Source organism: Sinocyclocheilus anshuiensis, unplaced genomic scaffold (assembly GCF_001515605.1).
Source record: "Sinocyclocheilus anshuiensis isolate Anshui unplaced genomic scaffold, SAMN03320099.WGS_v1.1 scaffold416, whole genome shotgun sequence".
Lineage (NCBI taxonomy): Eukaryota > Metazoa > Chordata > Actinopteri > Cypriniformes > Cyprinidae > Sinocyclocheilus > Sinocyclocheilus anshuiensis.
In genome coordinates, this window is record NW_015554105.1 from 80057 (window position 1) to 103896 (window position 23840).

Sequence of the window (23840 nt, forward strand, 5' to 3'; positions counted from 1 at the left end):
GGTTCTCAAACTTTTTTGGTCGCGCCCCCCTTTAAACCTATAAAAAAAATCTGCCCCCTTTCCCGAATCCCCATTCCACCTCAGACTACCAAATAATTTCATTAAACATTATGAAAAATGTATGCTTTTTTAATTTAAAAAACCTACAGGGAAAAAAAAAGCACCTGCATCACTTGAAACATTGAAAAATAGCATAGAGAGAATAACTGTTATTATCATTATTCTCTTTCTGTTATTTTTTTTTTCTTTTTTGTGGGTTTCATGCTGTCCATTAAGGCATAGGACACACACAGGCTTTCCTCACCAACGACATTAAACACCGTGTCTACACCGGACGCGAGTGGCAAAATACAGCAGAACCATTATTATCAGTGACGCTGTGTACACTGGATGCGGCGTGACATTAAACTGATGCCTTGTTCTATGACGTACTGACACAAAGTTCAAATGATTTGCAATGGTCGCTTTGTCGCGTCCAGTGTAGAGCTGCTGTGGCGCGACGCGACAACTGTAGCATCTGGTATAACTTAGACACAGTGAGTGAAGCCGAGAGCAAGATATACCTCGTCATATTTTCTGCATTTAGCTTTTAAATGACCAGCACCTGCCTGGGTCTGTGCGACTTCATCTATGGCTTTTCTCTTCCCTTTCACAAACCAATCCATCTCCCATTCTAAGTTACGTCCTTTGGCTGTTTACTGTTTTATTTATTTTCTTTTTCTGCTGATGGCCCGCGCTCGACTTGAAGCAGCGCTGCTTAAACCGATGGATGTGTCATCAAAGTACTGCGAGAGCTATAAGAGAGCGCGGACGTCTCCTTATGCTTTCTCTCGCCGTACTTTGATGACACACACCGATCGATCTTCAAGTGGAACACACCTCTTTACTCTCGCGTGTCACGTGACCGAGTGTAATCGCAGCCTCTGCGATTGAAAAATCGCGTTATTTCATATCGCGATATTATCGCAAATGCAATTAATCGTTCAGCCCTATTTTAGAGGGAAGAATTTTTCTGCCTAGCACCTCTTAAAATGCCATCTAGGTAGGCAGTTCACTAGCAAGTGTGATACCTGATGCAGCAGCTGGCGTAGTCGGTAGAGCTGTGATTCCAACTGTTTGTTATGGTCCTCCAGTATCTGCATGCGGGCTTCCAGCCGTCCCTTGTGCTGTCGCAGGAGTTTAGCTTCAGCTAACAGGTCTGCTTCCTCAGGGGCCCCGCTAACAGCTGCGGCCCCCGCGCCAGGTTGACCGTGCTGCTGGCGCAACTGTTCATACTCCCTCTGCAGGGTCCTGACCACGGACAGACAGAGAGAATGTTTATATGCCATATATAACACCGGCTTTTTGTTTATTGTGAGTTTGAGTTATGATTGGTGGATGCTGCGCCGGTTCTTTTATGTTCTTGCTTTGAAAGGCAATGAAGAAAAGTGAACCTAAAGGGACCTTCAGCCATATTCAGCCTATTATTAGAAAGCTACAGAACAGCCCACTGCCAAACACACACTAAACAGATGCAAATCATAACCAGACTAATTATGGTGAATTATGGTGTAACCTTAACATTAATTAAATTAAAAGTAAAACCATCATTTATTGTATGAATGGGAGAAACTGCAATGTACAATGTGGCAGCTCTGGTCCCACCTTCTAAACAAAACAAATAATTTCCAATTGTTAAAGTCTGCTTTTAGAAGTTCTGGTTCCCATAAAATCAGTCAGTATCCTGAGACTCATGCTACATTCACACCAAGATTAATATTTGGTGAGATAAACTTTTTAATTCGAATGAACAGCTGTTAATGCATCTGTTTAGACTGACACAAACATTTGCATGACATAAATATAACTGAATTTTTAGAGTGGCATTCAAATCTCTTTTCCATTCCACTTCAAAGAAAACTGACTGAATTTTCATTCAGCCTTCCTGCCATATTTTACACTTTCCACATGCGCATTTGCTATATGCTTTTTAATGCTATTTTAGTATAAAAAAAACAATATTTATGGGACAGTTCGCGTTATTTTGTTTTGCTCATTTGAAAGATGTTATTTAGATGTGCGCTTGGCCAGTTCTTAAGTTCTTAAGATTTCAGTATTTCCTCATTCAAGTAGGTCTCACTTAACTGAAATAGTTGCGCTAAGGTTTGCAAATATGGCTACAGAGTGAACTGACTTTCCTTGAAAAGGACTTCAGATCGATCAGCTTAAAGATCACAGCTAGACTTTATACAGGTGCATCTCAATAAATTATTGAGTGGAAAAGTTCATTTATTTCAGTAATTCAACTCAAATTGTGAAACTCGTGTATTAAATAAATTCAATGCACACAGACTGAAGTTCTCCACTTGCACATTTGTTTTGCTTAAAACAGTGACTTGTAACTTCTAATTAAAAGTAAAAACCAGAGGATTCGTCAAATGAAGATGTTTTACATGCAAATCCACAGACTTTCCACAAAAATCAATGCAGAAAAATAACTTAAGTTTGATAGTCTTAAAGCTAGCATTAAACAGAAGTTGTGATTATCTTTTTCTATTGTGACGTAAATCGGAGTAAAACTTAAACGAGGAAAGAATTTTGGAATTGATTGGATTAGAGGATCACTGTTGTGCTCTAATGCGAGTGACAGGTTGCTGGAGGGATTATTGTGCACAGATAAAATATTTTTAATATTACATAAAAAAATAAGAATTGTCAGTTTTGATTTCATGGTGTCTTCGACGCGGAGAATCTGTAACCTACCGCTGCTCCTCCTCCAGTCGCGCTATGATTCGCTCCAGCTCTCCTCGCTCCTCCCTCTCCACAGCCTGCAGGATCTGGGTGGGGCTCTGGAGCAGGTAGGAGGGGCTGTGAGTGTCATGGGCGGGGCTCCTGTTGATCTGGGCGGGGCTCTGGAGCAGGTAGGAGGGGCTGTGAGTGTCATGGGCGGGGCTCCTGCTGATGTGGGCGGGGGTTTGGGGCTGGCTGAAGGATGAGCCCTCCCCTCCCAACGTCTGACAGTACTGCAGGATTAAAGCGTGTTCCTCGTCCCTACAGAACAAGAGAGACGTGGAGTTAGAAACATTCAATTTTTACATTTTGCGACATAATTTGTGTAAAACTTGCCACCACGAGTTTCTATGATATTCTGGGGCCAGTTGCATAAACTGCTTAAACTAGTCTTAAAAAGTTAGCCATCTCATTTTTTTTTCTTCAAGACTGGTAATAACTTTTTAAAATCAGTTACAAAAACGTAGACTGGTCTAATTTGAATTAAAAAGTAAAACTGGTTACCCCTTGGTTAACTGCTTGTTGGTCAATCTAGTCTTAACATCATGGCTATGTTTATGCAACTGGACCACGGTCTCTAGATCAGTGGTTCCCAACCCTGGTCCTGGAGGCACCCCAACACTGCACGTTTTGCATGTCTCCTTAATCAAACACACCTGAAACAGATCATCAGCTCATTAGTAGAGACTCCAAGACCTGAAACTGGTGTGTCAGAGAAAGGAGACATGCAAAATGTGCAGTGTTGGGGTGCCTCAAGGACCAGGGTTGGGAACCACTGCTCTAGATACATAATTTTTTCCTGCCCGCTTTATCCACCAGGAAAATAACAAAGTTGCATTTGCTTAGAAAGGTAAAAGCTAGGGCTGTCAAGCAATTAACGTCTGTAATCTAATTAATTACATGATGTGCCAATTAATTAATCAAATTAATCGCTAATCAATCACACATCAATTTGGCCTGAGAAATTACCCCCCAAAAGATAAAGTCGTTATTTTATAAAATAAGAAAAATACTGAATAGACATTTGAAAAAGTAGCTTTAGAAATAAATATTTTGATTAAAAACAGAATATTACACACAAACCTTTAAAGCTACAATGTGGCTATAACATTGTTTGCAGAAGCTGCATCTTAAGTGGCATTTAGGTATATTTACACAGACTCTTCAGAGGTGGCAATGAGATTAATGGGTTTTAAATGTGCATTAATGGCTTTTAAAAGAATTGAATATTGAAATATGAAGCGATTTTTCTTTTAAAAAATGATATGAAACTAAAACCACCAGTAGGTAGCGGCAAGTCACTGTTTTAATGAGTGAATCATTCAGTCATTCATTCAACCGATACATCCAAATGGCTGATCCATTTGGAAATGAAGCAAGTCTTTATGAATGAGTCACTGAATCATTGACTCACTCGATTCCTTAAAAACCAATCAGTAACGAAACGCTTCAGATAAGCGCATTATTTCTGCTACGTGCCTTTATTTGGAACTATTTTCATTCGTGAAACTGAACAAAGACAATATTGTGTCTGAAACGTTTATTGAACTGTTGTATAAAATCAATATCACATTTGCAATTGTGCAGATATTCGGGGAAAACAGCTCTCTTGCTCGTGTGATATTGGTAAACTATATAATATGTGACCCTGGAGCACAAAACCAGTCTTAAGTCGCTGGGGTATATTTGTAGCAATAGCCAACAATACATTGTATGGGTCAAAATTATTGCATCTTTTATGCCAAAAATCACTAGGATATTACGTAAAGATTATGTTCCATGAAGATATTTTGTAAATTTCCTACCGTAAATATATTAAAACTTAATTTTTGATTAGTAATATGCATTGCTAAGAACTTCATTTGGACAACTTTAAAGGCGATTTTCTCAATATTTAAATTTTTTTGCACCCTCAGATTCCAGATTTTCAAATAGTTGTATCTCAGCCAAATATTGTTATATTCCTGACAAACCATACATCAATGGAAAGCCTATTTATTCAGCTTTCATATGATGTATAAATATCAATTTCGAAAAAATTTACCCTTATGACTGGTTTTGTAGTCCATATGATATAAATATAAGACTAAAACCCATACGTGGGCATATGCGCTCATATCTTGAATTGTAGGTGCGTATAACTGCATTCTCGTAGGCTATGTCCTGCATGACGTTCATCAGCAAATGTATGAAATGTAAGATGACGTTCAGGTCTACGTGGGCCAGGTTCCCTTAAATGAGTTTTAATGCATTCTTTTTTTCCATAATTTAACACACCAAATGAACGTGTTAAATTGACAGCATAGTAATAGCACAGTAATCTGCAGCATGAACGGTACAAGTTATGCACAAAAGTTGAATACTTTGAGTTAGGGATTTGAACAAGACCCAAGCTCTAAGCATGAGCAATAGTCACAGCAAGGCTTGCAGATCTGCTGCCGTCACAGCATGTAAACCGTAACAGACAGAAGCGTAATTAAGATGTTCTTTTACGCCGCAGCGGGATCCAAACGCTGAGATTTGAAAAGCCGACAGGTGAAAGTGAGTCTGACTGTGAAAATAGGAGAGAAGGTATTGGATGTGTGCTGTCCAAACAGCTGTGCGCACAAAGAGTCTCAGGTGTGTGTTCACATGCTCCGAGTCTGAATGCAGCACTCATCTGGATGCACACACACAAAGACTAATCAGAGAGATTACATTGGCACTGCATCACAGGGTCTCTGCTAACAACCTGCCAACACCAGCAGATGCTGGATAAAGCAGCCAGACAACAAACACAAGTATATTTGCATTTCCTGAAGGAAAGGGGAGCGCCTGCAAACCAGCAGAAGAAGAGTGTTAAAGCTTTAGCTGGGATGATACAGTGACACATGGGTCTAAAACACACTGCACACACACGCCAAACTTAAAAATGCCTGAATTTCATTGCATTACATAAAATATCAAAGTGTCATCTGCTAACAAATGCTTCAAAAACCTTTCTCATAATCAGCTTCATGTTTCTGAGCCATTTTGCAGTTACTTTTAACTGGTTGTTTGGAACTTGCACTTTTGATAAGATGATTTTTAGTGATTTTAGATATACTGAATGAAGTCTTTATGTATCTAGAGGTGTAGTTCATCACATCAACTATGAAGTTAATTATTTAAGAATTACTTACATTTTAAAAATGATTTTATTTGAAAAGTGTGCTTAAAATAAACAATACTTGCTTTAATATATGAGGTAATGCTATTCAGACATTTTTAAGTGTGGCTTAAATAACAATACTTTTTGGTAACATTCTATGAATGAATATCAATTAATAATTTTGTGAATTAGATAAAACTGTCATGAAATGTTTGGGTCATTTTGAATCAAAAAAATGCATATTTTTAGAATCATTGAGGGGTTTTTTTGTTCATATTTTTAATGCCAATTAAACACAACCAAATATACATTAAGGTACAATTTAAGTATAGAATATACCTTATGGCAAGTTTACTTAAAAATAAAACTGTTAATATAAAACAATAAACATATTTTAAGAAAATAAAGCTAAAAGGCTACAACAAAAAGTTACAATGAAAAGATTTTCTTTATGCAAAATAAACATTTTTTTATTATTTATTCTTTCTATGTACTTGTTTGTGATATAAATGAATATTGTTCAATAATTTTGTGAATCACAGTTTGTGAATCACATCAAAATTGGAATGGGTCATATTGCATTAATTAAGCCTAGTTGCTTTATTTGCTATATATATATATATATATATATATATATATATATAATGTCTGCGGAATATCAGTGCAGCCTGGCAAATACTGTAAAAGAAAGGAAAAAAAGGGCATTTGAGAATAAGCTGTTTGTGTGAGAAAACTGAAGTGTTGTGAAAAGACGGCCAGAGATGGAGAGGTGTAGAGAGATGAAAGAGGAGGCCGAAGAAAGAGAAATGAGTGCAGGTGTCATGTCTGTCTCCAGCAGCATCAGTCAAGAGTCTGAGTCCCAGCCGTCACATTCAATCTAAAACACCATCACAGGAGAAACTCCCCTGACGACTCCCGTCTCCTTCCCTTCATCCCTCTTTCATTCCACACTCTTTCACGATCGGCAAACCCGTCTTGCTTTCAGGTTTGATCGCTTGGAACTTTCTTTGGTTTCTTTATTGTAACACTCAGGGATGTTTATTTGAAAAATAACAAACACACAAATGCTGAAATTGCGTTTGATTGCTCGGCAGCCTCAGATAAACATTCAGACACCCACCTCATATTTCAGATATCTACAAAACCTGTGTGTGGGTGAACCATGTGAAACTTGCCATGCACAAGCCATATTTCACTCCAAAATTCGAAAGAGATATATAAAAATATGAAAATGACAATTAAAGGTTTAGTTCACTTCCAGAATAAAAATTTCCTGGTAATTTCCTCACCCCCATGTCATCCAAGATGTTCACGTCTTTCTTTCTTCAGTCACATCAGGACATTTTTATTCTGGAAGTGAACTAATCATTTAAACATTTCCATCAAATAGAAAACCTATGTTATTTTAATTGTAAAGTATTTATGCATCAAAGAAGTATTATTTATTTATTTTTTGAAAACTGAAATTTCTTAATGTTTTTCTCTTTTGATCTCTTAGGCGTTTAATGTGACTTGCACAAATTTTCTTGCTATTTCGGCATGCGTGAATGTACAGGTGACCTTGTTCAGAGTAAACATTAGACAGCATATGGCGGTAATGAAGGAAAAAGAGTTTCAATGTTTGATCTCTAGTGTAGCATCAGTGCAGATTTGAGACACAGACCTCCCTCTGAGGAGGAAATCCAGGCAACGGCTTATTAGCTCTGTAATTATCATACACTTGTTCTGTGAAGGACACCCGCTGAGCTCGCCTGAACACGTCCACAACAGCATAAAACAAGCTCTGAAGACTTTAATGATGTGGGCATGATGTGCCAAACTCTTAAGGGAACATATTCTGCACTTTTGAAGCATTTCAAGTTAATTTTCCACCCTCCCACTGACTCTCAGGATTAAAACAGCTGCCTAAATGTTACCGTACCTTTAAGACTTCTTGATGTAAATGACTGGTTCAGACTGTCATTCATCTGAGTGGCTGAGTTTCTGAATACTGAACAGCTGATTGGTGGGCGGGCACATGCTAATGAGCTCACTGATGTGATGTCAAAACTATGATGATTTCTGAACGGCTCGTTTATGGGGAGGAGCTTTGAGTTCTGAATCTTAGCACACGTTTACATATGTTTACACATCATTTTAATTTTTGATTATGTCAAAAGAGCAAGATCTTCCCAAATATGAATTAGCAGGATGAAAAAGGGAAGTGGAACTTCCCAGCCGGCATATGACCGACCTTCAACGTTTGAAATACGGTTGAAATAATGTCAGTTGTTGTTTCAATGTAGATCCAATTTGCATAATCAACACCCAATTCAGCGTTGATTCAACCATGGTACCTGAAATGCCAGCTGGGTAGATTTGTAAAGGTTAAGATATTGAGAAAGTTCCCTCAAGAAGTTCCTTCAGTGTAAATGTAAAGTGATACTTTCCTCAATAAGCACCATTAATTAATATTCTCATGAACTCATATTCTTCACAGACACACTCAAAAGACTTCAAGCAACTTTTACGTGTTCACTTTTTTGTTAGTTCAAAGTTCCTCTAATAATTGTCTCTCTTTCAGGGATGTTCCTCTACTTTCATTTTGTTTCAGCTTTCCAATTTTCTGCTTCCACTCGATGAATCTTTTGTCTTTATTTTGCTTTTCCATTCCTGCTCACAAAGGGTTTTTTTCAGACAATTTTGGAGAAAAACTAAACAATAAAAGAGACTAATTTAAGTCAACGAAAGCTGCCAAAAGGAGTGCTGCTCCCAGCAGGTCCATTAGCAAAACAGTCACAGAGAGCGTGACAGAGCCGGATTCATTGGCGCTCTCCTTGTTATCGGCCCATTACTCACTCCACCTGTCTAACTCTCACACAGGACTGAGCTGATACATTTCACAACTCAAATACCTCTTCACTACTGAAACGGTGCTGGAGTGCCGATCTGTGAAGCTCTCTCAGGACAGACACGTGCTTCGACTGACTGACCAGCCAAAAAAATCATCTAACTGACTGCTAATACATATCCTGTCCACAAACAATAAAATCTGTTTGCATGCTGGCCTTTGTTGATTTCACAGGGCATTTGCTGAAGGAATATTGAGAATGTTAATCATTCACATTTAATGAAATATGAAATATCTCACCAGTCGTTTAAATATTATAAATTATTTAAATTTAGAGAATTTAGATTTAAGGGTCAGTGACGTTTTATTTATTTTTTGGTCCAGGCTTATTAATTAATTCAAAAACACATTAAAAATAAAATTCATACATACAATGATTTTAATACATGTCTTCTATGATGAGCATGTTTTTAATTTCTGAATTAAATTGGATTGGGGGGCATAATGTCAAAAAAACAAACAAAAAAACAAAAAACCCTCTGAAAGGATGAAATTCTTGAAAACAAAGCTTGGTATGATATTTTATTATTATTTCTTAAATTATTTTACTTTTATATTATTAAAAATAAGCAGTGAAACACTAAAACAATATATGAAAAACATTTGCCCAGTAGATCCTCATGACTGTGTTTCTAGTTCAATAAGTCTCCTAAAATATCAGATAATTTGGACGTTTTATGACAAGACAAGGTTAGTTCAGGTTGTAAAATGTAATATGGTCCCAAATTATTATTTAAGAATTAATCATTCATGATATGTGTTAAAAAACATGAATGTTAAGCAATTCATTTATAAGAACATGACATGTTAAACTAGATATTTAAAAGATTTTCTTCACTTTTACTTGTCATTGACCCTTAAATATATAATAGTGTATATATATATATATATATATATATATATATATATAAATGGTTCTATATAAAATACACTTGGATGGACAATATACATATGTATCAAAATATTATAATTTATCTTATATTTCCATGAATAAATACAGAGTTCTGGCATGAAACTCTAGATGGCGCAGTTCGATAGGTCTAACTCAATCTGACCTAATGACATCATCAGGGACGCGGGAAGTAGGGGTGCTGAAGGGCTGCAGCACCCCCTGTTTTCACATGGTTGCAAATGCAGCACCAAGTTTGTTCATTTAAATTTATTCAGTTTTAGCATTTAATAATGTGTCATCAAACTTGAACTCCCTAATCTGCCCGACTCAATTGAACAGATTTTGGCAAATGCAGTGAAGTGAGCTGCTCAGTATGAAGAGAGCAGTGAATTATAATGCAGCTACAGAGAAAAGTTCAGTTATGTCTGAAATATAACTGTCCAGATGGACGGACCCAAGAGGAGAAAGCTCAAAACAGGAACTCCGGTTTAAAGGAAGCGAAGAAGCTTTGTAGCTGTACTATTACACTGGAACGAGGAGAGACAGATCTGGAAAGCATTCAATCTGAGCGCTGAAGAACAAGACACTGATGGAAAACCACATCACTGCCTACATCTCCCACAGGACCTGGGAGAGAACAGAAAGAGAGGCACAAATTGGAGACAAAGCGATCGCACGCTCCCTTTCTCTCAGTGCAGATGAGATTTCACATCAAACAGCTGCTGTTTTTCACCCCAGGGCTGAGACGAGACGAGAGGGGTACAGGAGACGTCCCACTTGTGTCTGTGATTCTGCATGGGCTGCATTGATCAGCTGGAGTGTTAACAGAGTTCATAAGCTCTAAGGGCAGGAACGGGAAATGAGAATGCTAACATGAGTGTGCAAACAATCAAACAAACAAAGTGAAAGAGAAGACCATACCGATTGAGAGAGAAAACTAAGAGCTGTGGCTTAGTGGTTAATGCATGCGACCCAGACACATTGAGCTGTGGTGCTCATGTGGGAAATGCAAGTTCAAATCAAACTTTTGTTCCAGTTCTGGTCAGAGTCATTTTTGGCACACATCAAACAGGACATGCAGGTTTAAATATGGCATGCAACATGTCCCAGTCAAGTCCCATCTATCCTTCTCTCCATTTACTTCATGTTAGGTAACTATACTTTTGGACAAAACGAGTCAAATTTTCTTCCCCAAAAAGCCATGAGCAGTTAGCAAACATGCACTGTGTGTGTTGAACCTCTGTGCTCATGTGAGAGATGAAGGTAACTTTCTGTCTCCCTGTTTTACAACTCTGGATAAAAATGATGCAAGCTGGGAAGGTCTCCATTCACGCGGGACCAGTGAGGGATGAGTTTCAAATTGATTTGTCTAAAAATAAAAAGTCACTTTATACTATATTTTGTTTTAAGATACAGAATGCAATGAATGGTTTTCATGCACAGAGTTAGATATTCTCAATGTTTTTCAGTTGTATACGTTTGTATTTATTTATTTACTACATTTTAAAGTTGTCCATTCAGAGGTTAATCTGTAATTTTGGTGCATCTCTAGCAGACAGTGCTGTTATTGTGTTGAACTATTAAAATTTTTCTCATTAATTGAAATAAAGCTGAAATAAATTAAAATAAACTATTTGATGAAACATTTACTTAAAAAACTAGAATTTTAAAAATGTTGCCTTGGCAATGAATAAAATAAGGGGGCATGGCTCTGTTGCTGACCCTGTGCTCACCGTGTGTGCTCGTTTTGTTTGTTTGTTGGAATTTAAAGTTTGTCTATAGAAAGACTCCTTTGAAGTCGGGAAGGCGCTATCGAATTCCTTTAGCAAACAAAAATGTGCTTAAGAGGTCTTTTATTCCCAATGCCATTAAAATCCTCAACTCTGCAAGTGACTGATAATGGCATGAACTGTATTTCAATATATAACTGTCTGTTTAGTCTTTTTATGTATTGGTGAACCAAAGAAAAATTTCCACCTTGGTGGACAATAAAGACATACTTTACTCTACTAAGTACTAAAATTACAAAAACGGAAATTAAAACAAAAATTATGCTAAAAAGCAAAATAAATAAATTAATTAAATATTATAAATTAAATATAAAAATAAACAAAAGCTAATAAAAATGACAAACACATGTACGCATTGATAGTTGATTGCTGGAACTATCTGCAAAACAATCCATGCCGATAGTTTTTCCGGGTTGCGTCTGTTGCTGGAGCGGTTAAGGGGGTCCGCTGTCATTTTGCAGTACGAGAGCGGCCTCTAGAGGCGAAAATCACTGACACCACATGCTGTTTGTTTTGACACGTGACACTGCATGCTGCACAGAGCGGGGCACTTCAGATGCGCAATTAAAACAGACAACAAAATGGTGTGTATAAGCTACAGTACACTATAGAGCATGTTTTCATATCATTACTAAGTAATTAAGTTGTTGACTAAATGCTGCATTAGTGGAGAAAGAACAGCAGTATGTTTGCTATCAAGGCTGAGAGGACACGAACATTAGCAGCACCTCAAATGGTTAAAACAATATGACCAAAACACACGCAAGTCTGACGCAAATGCTTAATGTCACGATTGTTACCATCTATATGCATTAGTTTATATACAGCTGGTCACATTAATGCATTTGTTATCCAGCGAAGTTCGATACAAAGTATGGTTCAGTACAGTTTTTTTTTTTAAATAGTAAATTACTTTATTAGTTTTTGCTCAGTATCCATATTAAAAACTATCGGTTGATTAATCTGTATCGGCCAGTGTGGTCCAACCTAGCTATCGGTAAAATCCACTATCGGTCGACCTCTAATATATATATATATATATATATATCAGTGTCGATTTCTACATCTGTGATTTTCCTGGGAAGAGTGGGAAAGCATAAAAGTTTAAAAAACTTTATAATACAACTTTTTTTGCTGCATCAGGTGGGAGCGGGACTGAAAAATCGATCCCGCACATTTGGATTCGTGGTGTAGTGTTTGACATAGATGTCTAGGTTAAAATCCAGCTTGCAACATTGATCCCATTTCAATTCTTGTGTAAAGGCCCGTTCACACCAAACACGATAACTATAAAGATAATGATAAAGATATAGTTCTAAAAATCGTTCTCAATATTAAAGAATAGCATAGTTCACACCACAACTATAACGATAACGATACAGAGGAACGATATCGTTGTGATCACTTTCAAAACTATTTTTTTTCCAGCTGATGAACGATAAAACACTGACAGCCAATCAGAATCCATCCTGCTGTAACAAGCTCAAAAATTTAAAGCGGCAGACGCATGTGAGCTTACTATAAACAGACGATATCGTTAGCTGGTGTGGACGCTAATATCGTTATCTTTATAGTTATCGTTCTTGGTGTGAAAGGGGCTTAACAGTTTGCAAAAATGCTAAAGGCACGTTGAGCATCGGTGCTCATGTGGAACATACAGGTTCGAGGTTGGACCTTTAATGTGTCCTGATCCCATAACTCCTCCTAACATCCTGTCATTCTCTTCTATAGCCATTTACTAAAAAATGGTCCCAAAAAATTAAGAAAGAAGAGTTAAAATACATTGGCGACATAGTGCAGTGTTCAGTTCAATGCTCTGGACAAATATGGTTTGAATCCAGCCCAGATCCCATTCGCTCTGTCTTTCCTGTCAAACTCTAGAACAGCTGTAGAAGAGAAATGAGGCAAAAGCCCCAAAATAAAAAAAAACAACAAAAAAAACTAAAATAAAATAAATAAAACAGAGCGAGTGGGTTTTAATGGTATTTTCGAGTGGGGAATCTTCCCTCCTGCACCCAATTAAACCCAACAGATAATGCCATTACACACCAATCCATCACAAACATTGTAACGAGAAAACACTAAATTCTCTCTCTACACCTCAAACGCACAAGCGCAAGCAAATATATGATCTCAAGAGTGTGCTAATGCATTAAGTACAGAGATAAACAAGGTGTTAGCGGGACAGCAGGAGGAATGGAATTAGTTCCATCTTCTTAGAGCCAGCCAAAGAAAGACACAGAAAGAGAGACGGGGAAGAGAAAGAGACAGCGACAAGTAATTAGATTTAGGGATGTTAATAAGATTATTTTAACACCACTTTGCAAACCCTCAGCAAACAGGAAACCAAAAGTCACAAATGCTTCTGTCAAATTGTTTCTGTCCTGGTAAAACTGACCATCATCTGACAATCTTCATTAACGTCATCGCTGCCATGCTGATGCAACAGTGTGTAAACACTCTGACAGGCCAAATCTCCAGGTAGTGTTTGAGGAAGATTGCTCATTAGAAGTCAGAACGTCCCTCATTGGCTTTGAACAATAATCGCTCATTAAATAAGTGTGTGTGTAGGTTGGTTTACTTGGCTATGCTTTGGGTTCAAATTTGTCCCCAGAAGTGAGAAATCTGACAAAATGTTTCTTAGGGAATATCTTCAAGGATAAAATGAATGCATGCATATGATATACCGGTACCATATCGGATACTGGCTAGAGATTCAATTTACTTGTATTGGTCAGTATTGGATGTACTGTTTATATTGGTAGATATTGGATAATGCAAGCACACTACAAATATTGTGTAATCAAGTGAGCAATGCATAGTCAAAACATCATCAAAAAAGCACTAATTAAATGTCAATGTTTTGGTCAATGATTTTGGCAGAAACAAAAAATTCATTTCTGCTACCTAAATTTCAGTGCATCACTACTCTTACATTTAGATTTAATTTTCATAAATCTAACACACAAGTTTAATCTTTAAAAGCACAATTTAATATCTAATAATATCTGCAGAAAATCTCAAAACGAAAATGCAATTTTCATTCTGTACATTATAGTTTTGTGATGCCTAAATTCATTTGTAGCATTTAAAAAACATATTCGTTTTTTTAGTTTTATTTTTTATTTGATAACTATACATTTTAAAGCCAGACATTTGTTGATCAGCATAAAACGACAAAAGCACATAGGAAAATTACAAACTTAAACTAAAATTAACATAAAATACTGAAAAAAAAAGCTACTTCAAAATGTTAATAAATGCTATACTAGTATATAAATAATGCTAAAATAACACTGATCTTTACATTAACATGCGCGAGCTGTCTTCACAAACAAAGTGTGCGTCAGCATTTGAAATTGAAAGCAGCCTTCTGTTAGTGAGGTTCATATTTTAAATATGATCCCTAGTAAAACGATTTAAAGAAATATTTACATTTTTATCTTGGTTTAGTCTGTAGCTACTATAAATAGTTTATATAAAAACAGTACGTTTATGACAGTTACAAATGTACAATATGTACACGTTTGTGAACGTGATTGTTTGCTTTGTGAGAGACGTGTGCCCTTTAGTCGTGTACTTCATAGCAGCTGACAGTGTGTGTGTGTGTGTGTCGTCATTCACTCAGGTTCAGAGCTACAATGCTTTTTTGTCAACTAGATTTCGCCGATAGATACTAGATACGCTAGAACTAGATACGCCGCCTCCGTCCCTGCATTGAAACTGCTCATAATAAGCTTCCTATACAACAATCTTATGAAGAGTTCAGATGTCACAGGAAGCATGAACCCATGCGTACATACAAGATGTGAGACTGAATGAAAGTGTGTGTTTGTATCTGCTACTGGTGGTTAATTTCTTTGATAAAGATCCACAGCGCGTCTGATTCCTCTCACTGCTGACCTCCGTCCATCTCTTTCTATTCGTTCCTTTCATCAGCAGAGAAATGAAACGTCAGAGTTTGTGTTCCTCACTGTTCCCAACCTTAAAGGGCTCAGATAATCGAAAACAAGGTTTTTGTACCTTTTTTGAAATAGTGTTCGAGACCCAAACGTTCACTCAAACACAAAACTAAACTGCAAAAATGGCTCATTCAGAAATCACAATCTTTTAATAAACAAAAACATTTTTGATATCATTGTTTTTAATATTAATATACAATAAGTGGTGAATTCTTGAGACTTTTTGACTGATTCATCAAAACAACAGGAGACATTTGTGTGTGAATCAGACTTCGTACATCCAGCAAAAACAATGCAGTACAAAACATGTTGTATATGATTGTATCCAGTCTTTTTATATCATCACATTTGACTCAGACTACAAACAATCGGAGTCAGAAACAGAACCAATCATAATAGAGGTCATTTACATATAAAAGTCTTAAAAGTACAGTAGCAAATTTAGCTTGTTTAATTCAAAGGCTGGGAGAGAAGAAACTAAGAAGCTGTTTTAGTGCAATAAACCTTGACTTGAGTCATTTTTAGTGTAAATACCTCCTCTGCTGATCTCTCTCACTTCAACAGTTTGAATAGGAGTCCATTTCATACTAATCTTTCCCCAATACACTCTATCTCTCTTACATTCTATCTCTCTATATCTCTTTGTATGTCTATTTGATTCTCTCTCGGTCAGCACTGAGACCTGAAGGATCTGATTCAGACTCCACCGGCACCAAAGCAAATAAGAAACATGGCAGCATGTATTTATATGGCTCTTTACTGTTCAGTCAGACTGCAGGAGACAATTGTTAAATTCACACAATTCACACCTGCTAAATTACTTTGTTAATGTTTCTTACTACCTAGCAACTGCCCAGAATACCCTAGCAACCCTTTAGAATACATTAGCAACCACATTTCACCAGCTTAAGCAAATTTTTAATTATTTTAAATTAAAGGGGTCATATGATGTGATTTCAATTTTTCCTTTCTCTTTGGAGTGTTACTTACATAATTTTTAATAGCTATTTGTTTTAAATACAATAATAACATAAAAATGTATTACATTACATTAATTTAATTATTTTATCTTTACTTATCTTTATTATTTTATTTTTAATTATTTTATACATTACATTACATTATTTATTAAATTAATTTCATTTTGACAGATTCATTCTTATTCTTCTCAGAACATCCTAACTGTGAATGTGCTCAAAACATTATGACTATGATTTGGGGTAGGAATCTTTAGTCACCTCACGATCCGATCCGATTCTGGGAGTCACGATCCGATTCCAGAGCGATTCTTGATCTACTTTTTCACCCCCTTATTACTTTATTAGTTTACCGACTTGAGAATCTTAAAGTCCTTACATTTACATATCCTTACATAAGTAATTAAGTACTTTTTAAAATAATTACAAATTGAAAAAAAAGAATTAAAACAGTTGTATGTTTAGAATTTTAAACTAATATAACTTCAAAACATACAAACATGCATAGCAAATAATAAAGAGGAGCATAGAAACATTATATATATATATATATATATATATATATATATATATATATATTATACAAACAACAAACAAAGAGTGCTTTCAGTATTTAAGATTATCTGAACGTTTTCCATTCAAGAACTGTGAGTGATTTTTCTTCATCTTTACTGTTGTTTTTTTACTATGACATCATAGACAGCGGGAGATCTATTAAGCTGCATTCACGCACGGATCTCTTTTGAAATATAAGAAGTAATGTGGTTTGTCCTGTCTGTTTAATCCCTTAAGACATAACTGGCTGTGTTTACATTAACATGCGCGAGCTGTCTTCACAAACAAAGTGTGCGTCAGCATTTGAAATTGAAAGCAGCCTTCTGTTAGTGAGGTTCATATTTTAAATATACAAGTCCACTGCATTCCAAACCACATAAATGATGACTTCGTAGAGCATTTGTAAGGAAAATACCGACGGGCGAGACCGCACACTTCAAGTGTAACATCAAACAAAGCACGCGTCTCTCACAGTGCATCCGGTGCAATGAAGCCTGCGAATGTCCTTGTAATTCGTTTCAACCTTTCCGAACTTTATGAAAGATTATTTTACAGAAGGTTCGAGTGGTGTATGTATGTGAGGAATTGGAAGCAAGCAGAATACGGGTGTTTCTAAAGCAAACTCAGCGACTAAGCTCAGAATCGATTCTGAAATTCTCAGAATCGTTGGAGAGAGAATCACGATGCATTGATGAATCATTTTTTTCTCCCACCCCTAACTATGATTTGCTTTGTTCACATGTAACATAAAAATATAACTTTCTTACATTTCTTCAAGGGACAGTTCACCCAAAAATGAAAATGTTCACTTACTCACCCTCAAGTTGTTTCAAACCTGTATGAGTTTCTGTTGAGCACAAAAGAAGATATTTTGAAGAATGTTAATTACCAAATAGTTGCTGGTAGTCACTGATTTCCAAATACTATGGATGTCAATGGCTACCATCAATTGTTTGGTTACCAACATTCTTCAAAATATCTTTTGTGGTGGAACAAGTGCAGGGTGTGTAAATGATGACAGAATTTTCATTATTTTTTTGGGTTAACTAACCCTTTAAGCTGAATCACCAGAATTTCACCAATGTATTCATCAACCTCCTGGACAGCAACCAGTCTGGCTTCAAAAGTGGACATTCAACCAAGACTGCCCAGTTCTCAGATGTTGAAGCCCTAAGACTGGCAAGAGCAGCTTCCAAATCCCCAATACTTATCTTGCTGGATCTGTCCGCTGTTTTTGACACGGTTAACCACCAGATCCTCCTGTCAACCCTATTGGCAAAGGGCATCTCAGGAATCGCACTCCAGTGGTTTGAGTCTGACCTCTCAGTCTCTTAGATAGGTCCTTCAAGATATCTTGGTCGCAACATCTAGCTACTGGGGTGCCTCAGGGCTCAGTTCTTGGACCACTTCTCTTCTCTATCTACATGGCATCACTAGGTTCTGTCATTCAGAAATATGGCTTTTCATATCACTGCTATGCTGATGACACTCAACTCTACCTCTCATTCCATCCTGATGATCCGACGATAGATGCTCGCATCTCAGCTTGTCTAACAGACATTTCTTGTTGAATGAAGAACCATCATCTTCACCTTCAACTCAACCTTGCCAAGACAGAACTGCTTGTGGTTTCAGCAAACCCATCACTTTATCAAAATTTCACCATCCAGTTAGGCTCATCATTTATTCAACATCAGGAAGATCAGGCCCTTTCTTTCAGAACATGCTACAGAAATCCTTGTTCAAGCTCTTGTTCTGTCCAGGCTGGACTATTGCAAAGCTCTCTTGGCAGGCCTTCCAGCCACTTCTATAAAACCTCTGCAACTAATCCAGAATGCAGCAGCAAGATTAGTCTTTAATGAGCCAAAAAGAGCACATGTCACACCTCTGTTCAGCAATATTCTTTTTCTATTCGATGTACTTTTTTCTTTTTATTTCTTATTAAAAAAAAAAAACATACTAACCAAGACTTGTCACATCACTTACATATTGTTGCTCTTTTGTTAGTTTGATTGCTTATGTTGTCCTCGTTTGTAAGTCGCTTTGGATAAAAGCGTCTGCTAAATGACAACATGTAATGTATAAATGTATTCAGTTCAAGCATGGCCTCTAAATGGAAAAACCTTAAATTTACAGTAAAGATAGTAAAGTTTGCAGACTCACATGCTTCCAGTGGCCGAGCTGCTGTCGGTGGGCAGAGAGCCATTGGAGCGCTCCATCTGTGCCAACCTGAACAGACAGAGACCCAGACCAATACGGGATCAATACGACAGTATCACACTGTTTATTAGCATTAAAAGGATGCAGCTTATGGATTTGTGTACCTCTGAGGCTCCACCATGACCGAGCATGTTTATTTATGTGTTTCTTGATGGATGAGAATATGAAACCATAAAAATGTAAATTCAAAGTATGAGTTCTGGTGTGGCCAAGTGGGTTGGACACAACCAATCAAAGCTCAATACCGAATAACTCTGCATCGTAGATAGTGCTAGTGTCAGGAGCTTTACTTTCTCACACACACACACACACACACAAACACACACACACGTCCTGAAGACTCGTCCCAACGGATTACCATCTCATAGAGTTCCTATAATGGGATTGAGGCTTCAGTCATAGTCTATATTCACAATCCCATAATAACCTCCTGTGTGTCTGATAGTGACTTTGAGAGAAACTAGCTGACGGTGAAAATCCATTTTCGAGTCTTTACGGGTAGAAGGTCAACACTGGAAGCATAGTATGTTTTTTTCTTCCCTTTGAACAGGTGTAAATGAAATTGATAGTGCCTAATATACTGTATATGGCACCAGATTAAATTGCCTTTGGCAGAGAGTCAGAGGTCTAACGGAGCATGTGTGTGTTTATACTGCTCCTCTGTCACCACTTTCATTTGTGGTGTTGCAGTATGACAGCATGAGGGCAGCTGATCTTATGATATGGTTACATCACTGAATAACGTAAATACTAACTCTAATGATGACAGAGAATGTGAAATTATACAGAAATTATTAGTACTTTATCAATCACAAATTAATAACTTTAATTTTAATTAATTTAGTATTAATTGTTAGTAATTAGTACTAATGATTATTGCTACATTTTGAATAATGTTAGTTATTACTGGTGCTAGGGCAGAATAAGTCCATGTGCATACATATCGTTGTTAATGATAATATGTGATTACTACATTAATTCACTACATACTTTTAAAAAATGATTCAAAAACGATTGATTGATGTGTATTGTAGACTTGTGTACAATGATATGAAATAAAACGACAGACACAAATCAATATATTGTTTTTCATTACACTGACATTATTTTTTTTTTTACTGAATATCATGTAATGTCTTTGAATTATCTTCATACGTTTTTCATTCTTTGCTTTTTGGTAACACTTTATAAGATGCCATACTTATATTTTACATGCACTTACTATAGTAATAATAACTAATAAATTGTGCATAATTACAAGCAACAAACCCTAAACCAAACCCTAATCCTATAGTAAGTACATGTAGTTAATTAATATTACTTTATACTTAATGTACTCTTAATATAAAGGTTCTTTATTGGCATTGATGGCTCCATGAAGAACCTTTAACATCCATGGAATCTGTCCATTCCACAAAAGGCTCTTTATTGTGGGAAAAAAACGGTTCTTTAGATTATTAAAATGTTCTTCACACTAAGAAAAAATATAGCTCTGTTAAGAAATGTTCACTAAAAGGAATCTTACTTTTAGGAGTGTAATTACACTGTAACAACACCACCTTAAAATAAATTGTAACCATTTTCCCTAGCAATACAGATACATGCAATTCATTTGATAATTCCTTTGACATTTACGTGATTGACAGCCCTAATTTTAACCAGTCAGACATCTGTAAATATGCTAATTCTTAAATGACATGAACGCAGCATGACATCAGTGTGGTATGTGTACTGTAATGTCGGAAGTGAGATATACCTGCTGGCGTACTGCCCTATCCGTGAGTGTGTGTCGTCATGAGAGAGTTGTGGCGATGGAGAAAGCCTGAAAACAAACACACACATAAACAAAAGCACACTCCAAAAATAACCAATGACAATCATGATTCTAAACATGAAATGTGTCTGATGATCTACAGTGAAGGCCAAGTGTTATTGGGATGGACGAACTGAGAAAGACGGTTAGACAAAAAAAACAAAAGGGAGGGTAGGGTGCTGGTGGATGTACTGCATGCTGTACTGAGGAAGGACGAGGAGGAAGAGGAGGACTGATGGTTGACTGTTGATACTCACTCATACTGCTCCGGACACATGCTGATGAGAGTGACCGGACTGCAAGAGGGAGAAAGAAAAAGAAAAACGAGAGGAAAGGAGGGGGAGTGGGGGTAGGGGAGGAACAGATTTTTTTTAGGGTCAGAGGTCACACAACGTAAAGGTCAGATCCACACAAGGATGTGGAAGTGTTCTGGCTGAAATACTCCTCCAGTACTGTAGGGGGCAGTGCAGAATACTGAGAAACACTGGATTAATTGAATGATTGAGAAATGATTACCAAAGTAATGAAATGTCGCCATTATTTATTGACTGTCATGTCATATTTAACCTGAATGACTTAATTTCTTCTGTGGAACAAAAGATATAAAAAAAAAAAAAAAACATATACTGAGGGTATGTCTACACGAAAACAATGTACTAAAAACCGGAAGTTTTTCCTTTGAATTTTTCACATACAGACGACAACGTTGTCAAAACGAGTCCCGTTCACACGGAACCACGAAAACAACTTAAAGCGCTGTATTATGCATGTTGGGCCAGTAGTTGGAGATGCCACACTGTAAAGAAAAACTATGGGAACACATAATACGCATGCAGATTTTCACAAATGTGTGTTTTTTTTTTTTTTTGTAGTTTACACTGAGACAATAACATCATTTTCGAAAACTTTTTTTCAAAGGTTTGTGTTTTCAGGCCCTCAAAAGCCCGTTGGCGTTTAAATGAATGGCCAAAATGCAAAAAAAGTGATCTGTTTTCAAAATGCACCATAAAATTATTATATATATATAATAATTTTATGGTGCATTTTGGTTTGGCCCTGATCACTGTATATATTTTCACTGTATGGAAATAGCAGCATGAACATTCTTCTAAAGGCCTAGTTTTGACTCCTACATAAAATTCATGTGGGTTAGAACAACATGAGTGCGAGTAAATGATGAATTTTCATTTTTAGATGAACTATCCCTTTAATAAAGCAACTTTGTTTGTGTCATTTCTTTAGAGCAACATTTGGCCTCAAAACTAGAGGAATCAGATCTCCAAACCAATCTTTAATCTTTCATTTATTTTCATTCCATTTCAGTGTCTTTTCATGTGAAAACTTACTGTTGATCGCACATAGCACCAAGCGCAAAAAATCAAACGCTCTGCTCCGACTCGACAGGGACAAGTTTAATCTACAAGTTTAATGTGTCTCTTGGAGATGATAAAAAGTGTCATTTTTTCTTTTAAAGGAAACCATTCAGCAGATGAGATGATAATTGCAAGATGAGAAATTCAAGGTTAGATTGGTTCACGTTTGTCTTTTTTAAGAAAAGTAGGGGCATTCCCATCTGTCACACTGCAGGATTGGGGCATTTTTGTCTCTTTCACAGTTGACACGGCATCGAGGGGTGATGTGGAGACGAGAGGTCTAGGATGAGATCTTCAGATGACAGAGAATGACTTACAAACTCTTTTCGTTTTATGAAGGAAGGTCAACAGAGGCAGGAAAAGACGTTTTTCTTTTTAATAATGTTTAAAATTGTTGGAAAGAGCAAAAGTCAAGATTAAATGGCTTTCACAGCTCATTTAACTTTTGTAATGTGACACTCTGAGAGTGAAACGCTTATCCATCGGGAATTGAGTGGATCAAGAATGGCAAGATTTTGCAAAGGCTTTATTAATAGCAGCCTAAAAGATTATTTGGCTGTTGGTTAAAGTCAACATGAAATGAAAATGTAACCCATTTATTTTCTAAATGCATGCTTATTGATCTTACAGTGAACGATTCATCCATGTTTAGTTTTTTTTTTTTTCAGAACTCGATTTTCCAGTAAAACAACAGACTTCTCTCTGGTGACATATGATAATCATTTATTTTAAAATAAACCCCACCCCTCCACAATCAACTGCATGCTCACATTAATTTTTGAGTGTCACGCCCACATCTCAACATCCAAATGATGCATAGATGCATTTTCAACTTGGATGTAAGTCGCAATACGGAAAAAAAGATCCATTGCTACTTCCATTACGTTACCACTTTAACAATATCTAGACTGGGGCCCGTTCTTCGTACGTCGCTTATTTTATCCGAGATGAAATGTCACATCCAAGATGATATCATCGCGCTAATCAGGATCTGGCTAATTCGGTCCTTTGAGCGCACCTGTTGTTGATGATTAGTATGGCTGGATTGAGTTATCTGAGATAATTGCGCGTTCATGGGTTGGTTTAAAAGGGGCTATGTATCGATACTCGAAACCACGATCAGCAATGCAGCGATTGGCTGGCGGCAAGACAGCAACGTAATGCCATCATATAATCAAAAACGAAAAACTTGACAAATTTATGGACTTTTATAAGGACACAGCCAAGTGAACAAAACTACATAAATGTTATAATAGATAAATGAAATGTGCACTGTTTATATTTTATTTTAATTCTTTACATGATTCCTAATTAGGCTATTTATATTCACGATTTCTAATATTTGTGCAGGCTTTACATTTTTATTTCAATGTAGTAATTGGCAATTCATTTAATTTTATATTTGAACAGATTTGTTGATAAAGTTTCTTAAGGGTCAAGATCATTTTATCTGCATCTCCTGCGCTCCA

At 36.6% G+C, this 23840-nt stretch overlaps 1 protein-coding gene across 1 annotated transcript in view; it reads right to left on the bottom strand.

Annotated features, from left to right (window-relative positions):
* The window catches only part of LOC107669681 (utrophin-like), a 252156-nt gene that overhangs the window by 8552 nt on the left and 219764 nt on the right, over window positions 1-23840 (bottom strand). Inside the window, exons 69-73 of the mRNA XM_016462031.1 lie at window positions 21256-21294; window positions 20942-21007; window positions 19129-19194; window positions 2743-3030; window positions 1071-1290 (exon numbers count right to left, since the gene is read on the bottom strand). Of these exons, the coding sequence (XP_016317517.1) occupies window positions 1071-1290; window positions 2743-3030; window positions 19129-19194; window positions 20942-21007; window positions 21256-21294 (679 nt within the window). The remainder of the gene's footprint in view (window positions 1-1070; window positions 1291-2742; window positions 3031-19128; window positions 19195-20941; window positions 21008-21255; window positions 21295-23840) is intronic.